Below are 17,348 nucleotides of genomic sequence, written 5' to 3' on the forward strand. Positions count from 1 at the left end.
ACCCACCACACTGTGCCTGTAGCAGAAGGAAAATACCAAAGGACTGGCTGTTCCTGCCTTATCTCTATCACCCACACAGCCATTATCCACATTGTAAGCCATTTATTCACCAATCCTATACCTTAGACTGCCTTTGGCCCTTGGACTAGGCCCTCATTGCTCCTGGCATGGGGGCCATGTAGCCTGATAGAGCCACCCGGGGCCCAGAAACCTGTAGCCACAACGTCAGTGGCTATAACCGCTTCATCTGCCGCCGCTCCTGTCGGCGCTGCCGTTTCTCGTTGTGCTCTGGTGCTGGGGCGCCACTGTCTGCTGTAAACCAAGGGCCCAGTACATTGACCCACAGGAGGTAAAGGGCTCTCCCCGGCGCCTAGGAGAGAAAAGGGAGCTTGAAGCCAGGTGCAGGAAATGGAAGCAGAGAAGGGGTAGATGCCCCAGCTCCTCGCTGGGAGGCCCACGACCCACGTACCAGAAGCCAGAAGGACCAGATGTAGAGGGAGAAGCAGCTGAGCACCTGCACAATAGCTGTCAGTAGGATCACATCTTTAAGGTGCCTGTGGATAGAAGGGAGGCTGCAAGGGCCAAAAATAGTGGACGGGGAATTCCCTGGCGGTCCAGTGGTTAGGCCTCCATGCTTTCACTGCTGAGAGCCCAGGTTCGATCCCTGGTCCGGGAACTAAGATCCCACAAGCCGCACAGAACAGCCAAAAAAAAAAAAAATTTTTTTTAATTAAAAAAACAGGGGCTTCCCTGGTGGTGCAGTGGTTGAGAGTCCGCCTGCTGATGCAGGGGACGCGGGTTCGTGCCCCGGAAGATCCCATATGCCGCGGAGCGGCTGGGCCCGTGAGCCATGGCCGCTGAGCCTGCGCAGCTGGAGCCTGTGCTCCGCAACGGGAGAGGCCACAACAGTGAGAGACCCGCGTACCGCAAAAAAAATAAAATAAAAACAAAAATAATATATGGGCCCTAGTTCAACTCCCTTCCACCCTTCCACAGGTAGCTGTGGGTCTTGGGCCCCAGCACCCCAGCCCTGGCGCCGCTCACCTGGGCTGACAGCGGGGGACACTCACTCTGCCATGCCCTGCTCCATGTTGAGATCCATTCCACCATCCATCAGGGCCCCATCCTCAGAGAAGGCTGCCCTTGCCATCGAGCTCATAGAGTGGTAGCTGGCTCCGTATACTGCCAGACTAAAGCCCAGGGCCATCTGCCGAACAAGAATGGGGGTATCAAAGGCCAGCCACTGACCCTATGTGCTTACCCACTTCCCAGGATGCAGGACACTTACCCAGGCCCAAAATGAAGCAGATGAGTAGAAGAAGACCAGGGTGACAAGACAGTAAATGGCCTGTAAGCAGACACAGGATCAGGCTGTGATCAAAAGCTTACTAGGGACTTCCCTGGTGGCGCAGTGGTTAGGAATCCGCCTGCCAATGCAGGGGACACTGGTTCGATCCCTGGTCCGGGAGGATCCCACATGCTGCGGAGCAACTAGGCCCATACACCACAACTACTGAAGCCCACGTGCCTAGAGCCCGTGCTCCACAAGAGGAGCCACCGCAACGAGAAGCCCGCGCACAGCAACGAAGAGTAGCCCCCACTCGCTGCAACTAGAGAAAGCCTATGCACAGCAACAAGGACCCAATGCAGCCATAAATAAATAAATAAATAATAAAAATTTTAATTTTTAATGAAAAAGAAATCTAAAAAGCTTACTAAACCATGGACCTCTGACCAAGATATTAGGCCAGGTGATGAAAGAAGACAAGTCGTTTCTTATACGGTTGGGGGAAGAGGTCTGCTTCCTGAATACCCAGACTCCCCTCCGACATTTCAGCCCAGGAAAGAAGCCCCTGTGTGTTTAGGATGGAAGGGCTCTCCAGTCAATCTGAGACTCACACCCTCATTTCGGTTTTGGTTTTTTGTTTTGACTATTCAGCACTTTCTCTGTGCCACGATCCTTTCTCATTTACTTTTAGTTGGAGTTTTCTTCTGGAGCTTTAGCTGTCATACACTGCCACCACTCCACCCCACCAAACAGAGCTGAGGGCTATGGAACATTGGGTGGGCACAGAAGCAAGGAGGGAGGCACTTACATTGGCCCCCAGTATGATTCGCAGGTAGAACTTCAAGGTCTCTTTGTTCTCCTCAAATATCTGCTTCTTCCCTCTCGTGCCCACTTTGCCCTTGGGCTGCAGAGAGATGACGAGATGCTGTCAGAACCCTCATCAGCCAGGGTCTTCCTTATCCTCCCCACCATTCCGGTTAGCTACAGAGTTTCATCTGCACCTCAGCCGAGTCTCCGCGGTGCTCAAAGCTAGCACAATTCTTGGGATGTCCACCCCTCCTCCAAACCATCCTGCTTAGGGCTGACAGCATCTTTCCAGCACACCCAGCAATGACCGCCTCCTGCCCGGGCTGGGAACAATCCAACACTAGGCTGGTATCTCCTGAATCCTCTGATAAGGCCCAGTTTTGGGCTGACAAACCCTTCAGAGGGGATCCCTGAGGGGGCTTGAATGGCGACCCTCTCCGGCCTCTGCTAGAGTAAACCAGATCTGGGCTAACGCCTACCCCGCCTCAAGCCCCTCAGATCTCCAGCTAGGCCTGACACTGTCTGGTACCGACGCCCACCCCTCTCCGGCACCAGCTCTGGTACGTTCCTGCGCCTCTCCACTCCCCCGCTTAATCTAGTACGGTCCAGCCACCGGATGGCACCTCCCTCTGGCCGACCCACTGCCCTTGATGTCCTTCCTCTGTTTTCAGTCTCCCGGTCCCCCGAGAGTGCCTTGCCTTGCGGACCCCGCCCTACTCGCCCTCCTTACCGCCATGGTACGACGCAAATACCCAGCCGGGGAAAGATGGGAGGGCGACCGAAACAGCACTCAGTTGGTACCACATCTGCTGCACAGGCACTTCCGGTGCAGACCCAAATCGTAAGCAACTGGGACGGAAGTGGGAAATCCACCTCCTTCCCAAGCTCCGCCCGCCAGAGTCGGTGGGACTTCACTTCCCAGAAAGCCTTGCGCGGGGGCGGAGGCGGCAGGGATGCGATGGCTGAATCTCTGCCCTGGAGGTGAGAGGAGGCCGCCCTCAGGCCTAGCTCGGGACAGGCCCCGCCCTCGGGGTCCCAGGCTGTGGGGAGCGGCTGTCAGACAGCTCGCCTTGGCCCCGCCCGTCTGGCGGAAACAACCAGCCCGGGAGATCCAAGGACCTGCTGGCTATGGGTAACGGCCCCGCCTTTGGGCCACCCCATCCCCTTACCTTGGGCGACCATCCTCTCCTTCCCCATCGGCCCCAAGAGATGGCCGCTCTGTCACCTCAGCGAGGACAGGGCCTCTGCCTACCCTGCATCTCTTGAGATGGCCGCCCCTCCCCCTCAGCTCTGGAAGATGTCCGCTCCATCCCATCATCCCCGAAGGTTAAACCGATCTTATCCCCATTGGCCCCTTGGAATGGTCGCTCTATTCCCTCCTCCCCGAGAGAAGGGTGCCCCTTCCCCTGGCGGTGGAAAACAGACTGCCCCCTCCCATCAACTTCGGGCATGGTCTCTGAGTTCCCTCACCGGGGACAGGCCTGCTCCCCGCTCCCTCGACCCCTAGTGATGGCCATCCCTGCTTCCTTTACCCCATGGGATGTTTGCTCCCTCTCCTTAGCCTGGAGCAAGACCACTCTGCCGCTGTTATCTAGAGAGAGATGATAAGTTTTGTCCCCAGTGGCCTCTTGGGATGGTCTCTTCATCCCTTTTCCCCTGAGAGCTGGCAACCCCCTCCCTCAGCCCAAGGGAGACAGGCCACCCTTTCCCCAACAGCCCTTGGAATGGTGCTCCTTTCCCTTAGCAAATACAGGACTGCTCCAACCCCAGTGAGCCCCCTGCGATGGCATCCTTTCCCCCTTTGGCCCCGGAGGATATCTGTTCCATCCCCATAGATCTCAGAGATGACCAGTCATATCTCTAGTAGCTCCTTGGGATGGGGTTCGTTGGGTGGCCACTCCACCCTTATCACTGCTTCTTCTGGTCCCTCTAGAAAGGCCTCCCCGCTTCGCAGCTCAAAGAATCATGCTTCCTCCCCTCAGCGAGGACAGGTTTGTTGCCCTCCCTTTGCTCCTTGGATTGACTGCTGAGCCCCAGAAGACAGGATGGCCACTATCTTACCTCGGCTCAGTCAGGTTTTCCTGCCTCCCCTTGGGGATAGGGGCGTGATCAGTCCCAGTCCCCATCGGTGTTCTCTTGCCCATGCCTAGCCTCCCTGGTCCAGAGGCTGTTCTCCCGTCATTCTCCTCTCAGTAATGATCTGCTTTATCTTCCCACCCCTTCCTTGAGCAAACCTTTGGTGAAAATAGAGGTAAAAGACTGTCCATCCTTACTTAATGCAATCCAGTAAGTACTGACTGAGTACCTTCTGTGTACTAGGATCAGAGAAGAAAAGAAGAGATCAGAGTGGGCTGGGGAAAAGGTCCACATAGGCAAAAGGAAATAAGGAAATAGACATGCTGTGTTTGTAGGACAGTGAGGAGACTGGATTGTGGAAGCTCTGGAATCAGGGGTCCAGTCAGGCATGGAGGCCTGGTAGTGCTGACCCAGGAGAAGAGATTTTGTCTTGAGGGGACTGGGAAACCCTGAAGGTTTTCATCAGAGTGCACTGAGATGGAAGCTGTGTTTTAGGAAAATTAACCTTGTTGCATTGTGAGGAATGATTAGCAAGGATGAGCCTGGATGCAGGGAGATCAGGTGGGAAATTGTGGAAGGAATGAAGGCGGGGTGATGAAGATCTGGGCTACTAAGGTGGTAAGTTTTCAAAGGCAGAAATATTAGTAACAGCAATCCAGGAACCATTTATGGACAACCTACTAGATGTGAAGCATATTATATCTATTAAATATATATATATATATATATATATAAATTATATTATGTATATATAATTTAATCCCCATCATAAGACTATGATCTAGATTTTTAATATCCCCATTTTACAGGTGTGGAAACTGAGGCTCAGAGAGTTCAAGTACCTTGCCTGAGGTCACACAGCTAGGAATCTGTGGAGCTGGGATTTGAATGAGTCTAAGTTAGCCTGGCCTAAAGCCTGTGCTTTACACCTATATCTGAGAGCAAGGGACAGAAGAGCATGAAGAGTACACAGTATTATCAGGATCATCAGGTGAGATGCACTGTTGGCATTGAAGCTCAGGGGCTGGAAAGTTGGGAGGAGGGGCTGCTTTGGACTGAGGTTGAGATGAAGGTGATGGTAAAACATTTGGATGAAGAATCCTGTGGAGAGTTGGCAATACTAAACTAGCACATTAATGATAAAACAATATGTCCATATTGAATTGCTGGTTATTCCTATAGAGGTAACTGTTAAAGCCATGCAAATGAATTTACTATCCTAGAAAGTAACAGACTGAAAGGCCCAGGTCTGAACCCTGGGAGCCACAGAAGAATCCAGAAACAGGGCAGTTGGAGTGGTGAGTGGAGCCCTAGAAAACACAGCATCACAGAAGTCAAGGAGGGAAGATTCCAGAAGAAAAGAATAGTTAATATCAGATAATTCCTGGTCTCACAGGCAACTCCCTTCCCCAGTCCCTAACAGGGCCTCCACTCCCACACACCCCCAGCCTCACAGAGCGTAGGTGGAGTGAGAGTCTAAGCCTACCAGGCTGTTAAGATTTTCTTGCTGAGAATCTTAACAGTCAGCTGAGTAGCCTAGTTGGCAGTGAAGAAGATGGGAAAAGAGTGCGGTCCCAGTGTAACTTCCTGAAGATCAGAGAAGGAACACCTGATTTGCTGTGTTCTAGATCCTATGCAAGACGCTTTACCATGTTATTTAATTGTCACAACAACCCATTTAAATCTCACTACAATTGTCTTTTTATAGATAAGGAACATAAGGCTCGGAGAGGTCACTTGAGAGAATAAGGATCTAAACTAGGTTTATCTGGTCCCAATGCCCAGGTTCTTTTTACCAACTTGAGCAGGAAGTTTGATTTTTATCAGTCAGAGCAAACCTGCATCCAGGTGGTGCTCAGGAGAGGTTTGTTCCCAGTAAAGATACCTGGCGGCTGGAGAGGGGAAGTGAAGACTCCATGAAGCTTAGGATCCAAGATGAACTAGAAGCCAGTGCTCTAGTCCCCTCTGACCTACTGTGCTATCAGCTGGAGAAGGTTCCAAAGGCCCCCACCAGCACTAACAGCCCCCAATGCCCATTCTTTTTCCCTCAGATGCTCACATATATTCTGAGCTTCCTGCCTCTGTCAGATCAGAAAGAGGCCTCCCTCGTGAGTCGGGCTTGGTGCTGTGCAGCCCAGAATGCCCTTCGGGAGGTAAGGTACCCGCCCTCACCTGGCCCATTCTCACTTCAGCTTGCTCCTGGCCCTGCTCATGCATCATTCATCCACTCATTCCTGCATACTTATTCATACATGCTTGGCTCTGGGTACAGTGCTGGGGCTCTACAGATGAATAAAACTCCCCTGAGAAGCTCCTAGTCCAGTGAAGGAGAAACACAAATATGTGAGTGATCATGATGTCGTGTGCTCGGTGCTGTGACACTGGAATGAAGGGTGCCATGGGGACATGAAGAAGGACATCGAAGGAGACTGGCAGCCTCAGGGAAGGCTTCCTGAAGGAATAGGATGAGGATGAAGGTTGGTCTTCCAGAACTCATATCAGCACAGGTGAAGGCACCAAAATGTGAAATAGGTCTGGAAACGACCACACAGGTTCCCTATGACTGGAACTTAGGTGTGTGTGTGAGAAGTGGTGGGAGATGAGGCTAGAAAGGGGTCAGACAGCAAGAGAGGTGCCAGGTGGCGTTGCTGGGACTTTCTCCTGGTTATCACCGTGGGACCTTTAAAGAAATATGAGGCAGGGGAGTGACATGTGGTGATTTGTGTCTTAGACATCTGCAGTGCAGAGTGGACTGAGAGGGCGAGTCGGAGTGCAGGGAGACAGCCCACTAGGAGGTGAATGCAGGCATCTGTGCTCGTCTGAAGGGCAGCAACGATAGCTCTTTGTTTCAATTTTGGCGTCTTTGATTATCACTGAGGTTGAGCAGTTTTCTCGTGGGCTGGCCATTTGCATTTCCCTCTTGTGTGTATTTGTGTTCCTTGTCCATTTAGCTATGGGGTCTTAGTATTTTTCTTATCCATTTGTATGAACTTTTTATAATTAAAGAGATTAACCTTTTACATATTTATTGAAATACATTCCTAATATATTTGCCTTTTAATTTGATTTGTAGATATGTGTTTGTTTATGAGGTTAAATTTCTAGGTTGTTGATTCTGAACTTCTTTTCTTTCTTATTTCTTCCATTGCTTTAGAGATCCTTTGCCTCTCTTCAGAGATCTGATAAATATATACTTATATTTTGTGTCTTTCTTTTTAATTAGAATTTACTTTTTAGATCAGTTTTAGGCTCACAGCAAAATTGTTTCTTGTGTTTTATGGTTTGAATTTTTATATTAATTATATTTTTTATTGGTGTAATTTATTTTGATTTATGCTCTAAGGTAAGGAGCTAAACTGATTAGTTTTCAAATAGCCCAAATACCATTTATGTATAATGAGTTGGAAGCCTCGTCTGTCATATATTAAATGTGTGTGTTTAAGTAGGGTCTGTTGTTGAGTTCTCTCTCCAGTGTCATTGAGCTTAGTGTCTAAAGGAATTTGATTTGAACTTGTTGAAAATTTGAAGTATAAGACATCTAAATGGTGAGATCCAGTTGGCAGTTGGGTTTCTGAGAGAGGAATTCAAGAGAAGGGTCTAGGTAATAAATATATATGTGGGTGTCATTAAAGAACAGGTGGGCGTTTAAGCCATGGATCTGAGTCCCTTCCCCTAGGGAGAGCGCGAGGAGCCCTGAAGGCCACAGAGAACAGCCCCGAGCGGACACCAGTCCAAAGGCACGGAGAGGAGGAGGGGCCTACAGAGGGGGCTGAGGAGATCCCAGCGAGAGGAGGACACACAAGTCAAAGGTGAAGAGCATTTCAAGTGTTGAGTGGATGAGTAACAGTGTCAAATCCCACAAAGAGTCCAGAAAATAAAGAACAGATAGTGTCCGTGATGTTTGACATACAGGGTGGTCACCAATGGCTTCAGTAACATTTGGCATCTGGGGAAAAAGGCCAGGTAGGTTGAAGAGTGAATGAGAGAACAAAGGATATGTAGAGGATGACCTCACTTGCAAGAAATTTCCCCATGAAAAGAAGAAAATAAATAGAATTGTAAAGAGAAGTTGAGGTGGGCTAAACAAAGGATTTTAACTGGGAGAAATCGCTAATGTGTTTATGTGCTGAAGGAGTCACTAGTGAGTGTAGGGAGGAGAGAGGTCAGGAATGGCAGCCACCACCTGAGGTGGCAGCCAGACAGGCTTCAGTGAACAAGGCTTGGTCTTGGGTAGGATGGAGAGGATGTCACCTCTCCTGAGGAAGTGAAGGGGTGGGGGCGGCAATGTGAAGCTGTTTGCTGAGGCAGTTCCTTAAAGGCTGGTGGGTTCTTTGTGTGGTGACCGTGGAGGCCAGGTTGTCTTAGGGGAGTAAGTAGGAGGCAGAGGCCAGGGCCTCAGCAGAGGTTTGGAATATTCACACAGCAGGAGGAAGATGGGAAGTTACCAGAGACACAGGGAGGGGCCTCACTCACTCAGGTGGTGATACTGCCTGTCTGTGCCCAGCACTCTGCTGAGCCCTAGGAGTGCAGGGCTGGGGCTGACACAGCACCCAGAGTTGATAGTGAGAGGGAGACAGCACAAGCCAAAAGGAGGGGGTAGGGTGCTGCACTCAAAATCGTATGAGGCTCACCAAGGTTGCAGAGAGAAGATTCACGAAAGACTTCATGGAGAAGGGGATGTTCGGGCGAAATCCCCAGGGAGGAATAAATGCTTGCTAAATAGACAAGTCGGAGTAGGTGAGGGGTCAGACCCCCCCCCCAAAAATAAACAGAAAACAGCTGAACCCAGCCAGGGGCCACGAGGCAATAGAAGGGCTTGAGTGCCAGTCAGGAAGCTCAGTCTCCGTGCTATGCAGTGGCGAACCATCAAAGGGCCTGAGAGTGTCGTCAATTGCCTTTTGTAAGGACCACCCTGGTGACAATACCAAGGATAGACTGGAGCCAGGGAGACTGGGGGCCCGGACCCTGATCAGGAGGAAACTGCTTAATGTATTTCTGACAGACAATAAGGACACCTGAACTAAGGCAGAGCAATGAGGGGGGAGCAGAGGGACATATCACAATGTATCAAAGAGATGGAATGGAAAGGACTTTCATCACTGTGGATGTGAGGGAGCGGTCTAGGATGACTCCCAGATTTCTGACTTAGGTGATGTGGTAGAGGGCACTGAGAGTTTAGGAAAAGGGCCAGAGACCAGCAATAAGACAGTAAACTCAGATTTGGGCATATTGCATCCTTGAATCTGGAGAGAGGTCCATCAGATCGTGGCTCCCAGTATCTGGTGCTCAGGAAGAAGGTGTGGAAAACAAAGTAGTTGGAATGGGATGGAGTCTGCTGGGTGCACGTGGAGGGAAACTGCGTGTGTGTGTGTGTGTGTGTGTGTGTGTGTGTGTGTGTGTGTGTGTGTGTGTGTGTGTGTGTGTGTGTGTGTGTGTTAGAATGGAACAACCCATGGATAACCCTCTACGGACTGGGTCTTTCTCTTCTTTGGTGACCCTGAATGGAAAGCAGCCTAGAAGGTAGGAGAGCCAAGAGGGCAGAGTCTCAGAACCCCCAGTGGGAGAGAGCATCAGGGGAGACTGGCCATCCATAGCAGGCAGCATGGCATGGCAGAGAGGACACTTGTGGGAAGTCTTCAGGGGAGCCCCCAGATGCTGGTGACCTTGCCAGAGAGGAGCTGTTGTTGGGAATGAGTGATTCTGTGGGGACAGTGGTGGAGGGGTAAGTGGGCAAAGCCATGGTAAAGAGGTGGCCACAGTGGGTGTGGGCGCCCATGTGCTTCCAAGAAGCTTGACAGTGGAGGGGAGGGGGTGAAAGGTGAGAAGAGGGGATGCAGGATCAAGGGAGGCCTTTGCTAAGACTCCGGGGTGTTTGTGGACTCTGGGGAACGAGCAGTGGAAAGGCAGGGTTCTCAGAGGAGAGGGTGGGGGACAGGCTCAGTAGGCCGGGAGAAGGGGGTCACCCTGAACCAAAGAGCAGGAGAGGGAAGGAGGTTAGGATCGGTCCTGCCAGGGGTGGGCTGGTGGATGTGAACAGGGAAAAGGGAGGGCCTTCCCACCTAAGGGGCTTTGGTTTCTTTTTGAAATGGTCAGGTCATCTCGGAGAAGGCTGGAGTGAGGGGAGGGAGCTACAGTAGCGTCAGGGGCTGGAGAAGATAGTGGGCTTGGAGAGAAGTCTGAGGGGAGTGAGAAGAGACGGGGAGGCAGTGAGGAGGTGGGAGTGGGCAGGCCAGTGCTGACAGTGCAGGCACGAGGGCAGGCCACGGCTTCCTCGGGCAGAATTCTGTATCCCCAGCACACACCCAGAGGAGGCAGCGGTCTCATCATCCCTGGCCAGGCAGGGGGCAAGGAGAATGGGCACAGACAGCAGCATGACGGGCAGGGCCACAAGGACCCTGAGGAGAGGTAATCCGGGGGAGGCCTCTTGGAGTCCAGCAAAGAAGGAGAGCATAGAAGAAGCCAAGTGGGCAGTCAGTCCCCGGGGATAAAGGTGAGATTGGTATAGGAGTAAGGGAGGGAGGAAAAGGAGGAGACCAGGGTCAGAGTTTGGGATCGTAGAGTCTACCATTTTAGCACTGGGGCTTCTCCAGCTAACTCGGAACTCCAGATAGAACATTGACAAAGACCCGTTTGGTGCCTCTGCAAAACTCAGTCCCCCACTCCACCCCCAGGGCTGGGAGTGCTGGGAAGCCAGGCCACAGATACCTGAGCATCTAGGGCCCTGCCGGCACCATGTCCCAGAGACCAATCTGCGGAACCCTGTTGGCAGGAACCATCTCCCAGGGCTCAGCAGCTTGATAAGGAGGTGGAGCCCCAGCTAGTAGGTGCTACAGAAGATTCTGGCTGACCAAGGCCAAGCTGGGGCCTATATGGCTCCAGGCCAGGCTAGGATACTAGACTTGGCGACTTCTTATTCTCCCTGACCTGCCCCCACTTAATTCCATTTTTTCTCAAATAAGAAGGTAGACAAAGGCAGCACCCCAACAATACACCCAGGCTCTGTCCGTACCGGGGCGGGGGTGCTATTTGCCTGCCACTGGGCTGGTCACTGAAGAACTCAGGACGGCTCCCACCCCCTGCGGCCTTCTCCTGCCCAAGGCGTCTATAACGCCTCTGGAAATGACCCCCAAGGTCTGACTCCTCTCTGGAGACCAAAGCCCCTGGGCACCAGGGCATATCTTTTCTCAAAGGGCTTCTGGAAAACAGGCGTGTTAACTTTGGATTCCTGTGCCAGCAGACAGGAGGGCCACGTCTCCGTCAGATGGCTTTTCAAGTCTGCACACAGGCCTGCCATCTCAGCTCAGGACTTCAGTAGTTATGACAGAGTCCTGGCCTCTCACAGTCAAGGGACATGTATTGCTTTTAGCAAGTTTAGGGCATTTTCCAAATGATTTCGCATTTACTCTTAAGATGCCGGCATTGGAAAGGGAGGAGCCCAGGGGGCTAGTCGGCCCCTCTGTGATGGGGCGGCTGAAGCTGGAGCAGGTACCTGTGTAGTCCTCCCTTAGGCCTTTAGAAGCATCTTCCTAGGGCCTGGGAAGGGGGACTTTCCTACACTGGGGCCAAGGACCAGAACCCAGAAGCCTGCTGCTCTGCCCCCACAGATGATAATTATCCCTAACAGGCTGCTCCTGGGCTCCTGTATTTGAGTCCCAGGTAGACCACCTCGGTGATGGCTTAGAGGCTTCCTCCTCCCCACCAAGAAAAACAGTGGGGAGCAAGGAGGCAGTCTAAAATCTCACCCTGGCCCCATAGCTGGAAGTCCTTTAGGCCAGGCCCTGCCCCATTATTGGGTAGCTTTTGCTGCCACCTGCCAGCCCTGTACTTGGACGCTGGGCTGTTCATCTACCTTGTTCACAGGAAGGCAGTTGGGAGAGGGAAGAACTTTCCTGGTAGCCAGGGCTCAGGAAGACAGGGAAAGAAGGAAGACTGGAGGCTGCTGGAGCTGGGGCCTGCGGGGGTGGCATGTGACTATTGGGGGCAGGTGCTGCCTGGCAACCAGCACCGCTCTGCACTCCCCCAGCCAGAGTTCATTCTACTCATCATCAGATTGGCTCATCTGTCGTCACTGCAGGGCTTTGAAAGGGCTGGAGGCACGCTTTACCTTTCCTTTCTAGAACCTTTTCTCCCTGATCTTTTCGGTACCCTCCCGAACCTCACACACTGAGATCTTCCCCAGCTCTCCTTAAATCTGAGAGAGGGACCCAGGTCCTCGGAGTCCCCACTACCCCACTGTCTCCCAGTGTCCACGCGGGGAATCTGTGGGGAGAGCTCCTCTCATCCATACTGACCACAGGGTCTGAAATGGGAACCTGGTTTGACACCCTGATTCCCGTGAAATTCGCCCGGCGCTGGTCTCCCTCTTACCGTACGCTCCTCCTTCCCGTGAGGACAGCCATAGTCAGCTGCTTCTCTCTGGGGCAGAAGCCAGGCTGATTCTCCACACCTGGGAATGAGTTCCGTGCGTCTTCCTGGGAGAATCCTGTTGATAAGTATCTTATCAACAGGAGTGCGTATTAGGCGTCATTTCTACCTTTCTGGTTCCTTTTTGATGATGTTCTGTGGGGAACAAGCAAGGAATGTCAGCTTGTTCTTGCCGTTACTCACAGGACAGGTTTTTTGGGGAGCTTGCTTGTGAAAACAAGAGCCTTTGAGTACCACTTGCCTGCAACCTGGGCATTGGTCAGGGGTAGAGAAATGGGGCTAGGATTTTAGAAGCCAAGTCCTCTTCTCCCTCCCCCCACAGACCAGTTCCACACATTCCTGTAGCTACTGTCCTTTGGCTCCTTCTGGCACAAGATCAGGGAAGGTTCCACGAAAACATCTCCCTCACTGGAGGCTCCCCAAACTCGTAAACAAGCCAGCTTTTTCCCACAACAACTTAGCCCTGAGCTTGCCTCCCGGCCCCACCCAACTCCGACTGTGTGCTCCCCGCGCTCGCTCCCCTGTTCCTCTACGGCAGGGCCAACTCAGCTTCCTCCCTGCCTCTGAAATTCATCCTATGAACTCCTGCCCACAGAAACGGGAGGCTTCTCCCTCCTTACCTGGACAGATACGACAGACCCTCTAAAGAGCCCCAGGGCTCACAAGCACATCTTGAACTCTCGAGCCTGAAGGGCCTACACTTGTGAGCGCGCCCACGCCCCCACGCATGCGCACACCACACTCAGTGCATGAGCACGTTTTCACTCACACACAAAACCCATTTTTGCAAACATTCATGTGGCTGAGACACTGAATGTGTGTGGCCACCAGGGGACCTTGGCCTCACTGCCTGTCCCAGATCTCTGGCATCTGGGCCATGGGGGATTGTGCTGAGCAACACCTGCGTACCTTCTTCCCGCCCTCAGCTGTTCCGAGGGCTATTTATATGCTCTCGCGAAAGTGGGGGAGGCTGACTGCTTAGCTAAGGCCAAGCTGAGGACCTGGATTTGGAGCCGAGTCCATGGGTCTCAGGGCCACCTTCTGAAAGTCCCAAAAGTTGAGGTCCAGCATACTTTGTCCTCCTGCTGCCGGGGGGCTTCTCTGGCTCTCCTCCAGGTCCCCCCCAGCCCTCCTGTACTCAGCATGCTAAGTCCCCACTCTGGCCCAGGCCCTCCATAGGCATTCAGTCCCGTCCGTCACTAACCTTCCTGTCCTCCCCTCATAGTCATCCCCTTGGACCCCCAGTGGGACCCATCCTCCCAGCTTCCACTTCCCAACAGCACCCCCTCAAGCACACATGACACCACACACCACAGTGGGTCCCCATTGTAGAAAACCCCTTCCCTGACCTGCCCTCGAATTCTGGCCAGTGAATTGCCCCCAGACCCGATGGCCAGCACACTCTTGAGACCAGAGGGTTAACCCCAGGCCCGCTGCTGTCCCATAGGCCAACGTAGGTACAACATCCCCGTGTCCTCTGCTTCCCTTCCGACCGTCAAGAGCCTGGGTCTCAGGGGCATCTGCTGCATCAGCCTGACCAACCTGGATGGCTCGCCGGCTTCACACCAGGTGCTGCAGTCTGTTGCCTACCACCTGGGCCTGCACTTGCAGAGCTTGTGCCTTGGGCAGCCCCACAGAGGCCTCCTTCGTGGCCCTGATCCTGGGCTGCCCGGCCCTGCGTTTCCTTGACCTCAGTGGCTGCAACAGCCTTTTCACGTCAGGCATGCTGCTAGCTCAGCCCAAGACAGCACAGCGGGTCCAGCAGGCACTGAGCGGCCTCCATGAGCTCAGTCTGGCTAGCCTGCGGGACCTGACTGATCTCAGCTTCAACCAGCTCAGCAGTTGAGTTCTCAGCCTGGAGCGCCTCTCCTTGGCCGGCTGCCACCTCACCTTCGAGCCAGGCCCAGCCCAGGGCTCCATCGGCCCCCAGGATTCCTCCCCTTCCCAACTCTCCTTCCGCAACCTGCTGCAATTCGTGAAGGAGCAGGCTGGTAGGCTGCACGCCCTGGGCCTGAGTGGCACTGGCTTGCCACCCGAGGCCCTGCAGGCCCTGGGCCAGGTGGCTGGGCTGCAGCTGCAGGAGCTGAGCCTGCACAGCTGCCGGGACCTCTCCACAGAGGCTGTGGCCACCCTTTGCCACCAGCAACCAGGCCTTACCTTCCTGGACCTCAGCGGCTGCTCAGAACTGGCTGACGGGGCACTCTTGGCTGTGAGCTGGGGCCTGCGGCGCCTGTGGCACCTGAGCCTGAGGAAGCTGCAGCGGCTGACGGATGCAAGATACTCAGCCCTAAGGGGCCTGCGGGAGCTGCAGAGCCTCGACATGGCCGAGTGCTGCCTGGTGAGAGGGCGGGAATCGGCCCAGGCCCTGGGCTTGGTGTGCGGAGCTCCACACCCACTGGCCTCCCTCAGCCTGGCCTACTGCTCCTCACTCAAGGTGAGCGTCCCATCCCCTTCCTTCCTTCCTTCCTCACCAGGACCAGGGATTGGGGGAACTGGGAGCGTGGCGCCAGGGAGGCGCCCAGTGTTTGTGTCCAAGGAGTAGTTAGAGCTGAACTGGGGACACAGTCGGGAAGAGGAAAGGAGCCTAGACAGACAGGGCTGCTGCCAGCACTCCTCCCCGCAGCCCCACAGTGGGTCCAGGTAGAGGGAGGTCCAGGAGACCAGGGGGCCCAGCCCACAAGGTGGCACATACCTCACGAGCCAAGTGATTGGTGACCACTGCAGTCTGGGAAGGGGAGTGAGGGTGGGTGTTCTGGGGGCCAGGAAGGCTGATGAAAGGGGTGACAGAACCGAGCCCTGCGGGGAAGGGGTACCAAGGTTACACAGCAGTCATGGTTCAGGCAGGGCCCGAGGGAGGTAACGTGACGTGGGAGCAGAAGGGTCATTTCTTGACTGAAGCCAGTTCCTTCAATAGGGCTCAGCCCTGTCCCTCTGGGTGGCGTCCCTGTCTTCCTGCAGTGTCAGTCTCTTCCTCTTTAGCAGATTATTACTTCAATCTAGCACTGTGCCCAGAGCATTGCCCACCTGAAAAGCATCTCAGCCTTTTCCTCCAAGTGCCCCTCTTCCCCTGCCCTACTCCATCCTCACGGCTTCACCACTGTGCGTCTCTCAGCTGCTCTCTCTGGGGCCCCGCCTTCCCGTGTCTCTGCATCCCTCTACAAAGCAGCTTCCTCTGTTCTGCCCTTAGTTCCTGCTCCTGGTGGTGGCAGCCCTACCCGCCCTGTGACCTCACAGTCCTAGAGGGAGCATATTTGATTGGCTTAGCGAGAATCAGATGTCCACCACTGGTTCTGGGAGCACAGGCAGGGTGAACACCTTAGAAACTTTCACCTGCATCCTTCCTGCCCCAGCCAATCTAGGCATTTGCTTTTCTCCTGGTTTCCCACCACTGCAGCCCACCAGGTCCACTCCGACACTCACCAGCACAGGGATATTGTTGCTTCCTTCCGTGGACCCTGTGGCAGCTTCCTGTTGCCTGTGGGGCTGGAACCTTGGGCAGAACCTTCCTAGTGACCCCCGCCAAGCCCGGTGACACAGGCACAAGCCACCACTCCATTGCCCTCTCCCTCTTCCACTTCCCTCCTAGGACGCCTCAGTGCTCTCCCTGATGCCAGCACTGGGCCCAAGCCTCAGGGTTCTAGACTTATCCTCCTGCGTGGCCCCTCACCAACCGGACCGTGCAGGCCATCTGCACCTACCTCACCCACCTGTCAGTCCCGCACCTGGCCTGGTGCAAGGAGCTCCGTGACCGGGGGCTTCTGGGCTTGGGGCAACCAAGTGAGGAGACTCTGCAGGGGCCGCAGGTGTGGGACCCTCGAGGTCATGGCAGGCGGGGCGGTCCCTGGGCTCAGCTGCCCTCCTGCCCCTCCTGCGCCTGTCTCTGGGAGCAGCTGAAGGCCAAACTCAGGAGGAATCTGGGAAGCAGGGGCTTCCTCTCACAGCCACCCCGAGAGCTGGGCATCGGGCCTCCAGCCGCAAAAGGACCCTTCTCCCTGGCCATAGGGCCCGCCCTAGTCACGCTGCAGGCCCTACGGGACTTGGACCTCACAGCCTGCAGCAAGCTGACTGATGCCAGTTTGACCAAGGTGTGGGGCTGGGGATGTGGATAGGCTGAAGGCCCTGCAGCTGAAACCAGCGGTCAGGGCCAACCCACTTTTTGCCTGGAAAAAGTCATTTCTCATTGGCTTCTGCTGCCCGTAGCCATTCCTCTGGCTGGGGGTGGGGGAAGCTGGAAGGGCTCCAGCACCACACCACCCGCCCCCCGCCATCCTCGCAGGTGCTCCAGGTCCCCCAGCTGAGGCGGCTGTCACTGAGCCTGTTGCCAGCACTCACAGACAAGGGCTTGCTGGCTGCGGCCAGAGGCTGCCCCAGCGTGGAGCGCTTGGTGCTGAGTCACTGCAGCCGCCTCAGCGACGAGGGCTGGGTCCAGGCAGCCGGCTCCTGGCCAAGGCTGCAGCACCTCAACCTGTCCAGGTGCAGTCAGCGCTCGGAGCAGTGAGTGTGTCCGGTGCTGCACAGTGTAGGGGCTGGGCTGGGGCCCCGTGCCGGGTCAAGCGCTCGCCCAGTGGCCTCCCTGCGGAACGCTGGGTTCCACTGGGCAGGCGTGCAAGCAGCTCCGGATGGCAGATGTGGCCATGTGTCCTGGCATTAGCATGGCTTCCGTCAGGCGCTTCCAAGCCCAACTGCCTGAGGTGACCTGCGTCCAGTCCCGCTTCGTGGGAGAGGCTGACCTGACCCTAACACTCTGAGGCCA

At 54.5% G+C, this 17,348-nt stretch overlaps 2 protein-coding genes across 7 annotated transcripts; one reads left to right on the forward strand and one right to left on the reverse strand.

The window, feature by feature from the left end:
* Positions 1-86: 86 nt before the first annotated feature.
* Positions 87-16,310, reverse strand: TMEM208 (transmembrane protein 208). 6 transcript variants are annotated; one of them, XM_027119625.1, is made up of 8 exons: positions 15,288-16,310; positions 12,539-12,730; positions 2,826-3,070; positions 2,097-2,192; positions 1,289-1,348; positions 1,071-1,207; positions 470-554; positions 87-370 (listed from the first exon to the last, which is right to left on the reverse strand). In XM_027119625.1, exons 3-8 carry the CDS (start codon positions 2,829-2,831, stop codon positions 233-235), a joined length of 522 nt encoding a protein of 173 aa, XP_026975426.1. In that variant the 5' UTR covers positions 2,832-3,070; positions 12,539-12,730; positions 15,288-16,310; the 3' UTR covers positions 87-232. The 6 variants fall into 6 exon arrangements, with proteins under 6 accessions (XP_026975426.1, XP_026975425.1, XP_026975429.1 ...); XM_027119624.1 differs by lacking the exon at positions 15,288-16,310 and adding an exon at positions 14,753-14,858; XM_027119628.1 differs by lacking the exons at positions 470-554; positions 15,288-16,310 and adding an exon at positions 14,753-14,858 and having other exon boundaries at positions 88-370.
* Positions 6,082-17,343, forward strand: LOC113627210 (putative F-box/LRR-repeat protein C02F5.7). The gene is given in 6 exon segments (XM_027119631.1): positions 6,082-6,324; positions 14,739-15,029; positions 16,182-16,256; positions 16,258-16,680; positions 16,872-17,093; positions 17,161-17,343. Coding segments are annotated over 6 exon segments (1,431 nt in total). The 5' UTR covers positions 6,082-6,087.
* The last annotated feature ends 5 nt before the right edge of the window (positions 17,344-17,348 follow it).

The sequence above is a fragment of the Aethalodelphis obliquidens genome, unplaced genomic scaffold (assembly GCF_003676395.1).
Source record: "Aethalodelphis obliquidens isolate GAN/ISIS:26980383/991018 unplaced genomic scaffold, ASM367639v1 scaffold20, whole genome shotgun sequence".
Taxonomy (NCBI): domain Eukaryota; kingdom Metazoa; phylum Chordata; class Mammalia; order Artiodactyla; family Delphinidae; genus Aethalodelphis; species Aethalodelphis obliquidens.

Coding starts and splice junctions, on each gene's coding strand:
- TMEM208 (XM_027119625.1), bottom strand. Junction 1,349..2,096: donor GAATCATACTGGGGGCCAAT/GTAAGTGCCTCC, acceptor GTCTGCTTACAG/GCCATTTACTGTCTTGTCAC. Junction 1,208..1,288: donor CTGCTTCATTTTGGGCCTGG/GTAAGTGTCCTG, acceptor CTTGTTCGGCAG/ATGGCCCTGGGCTTTAGTCT.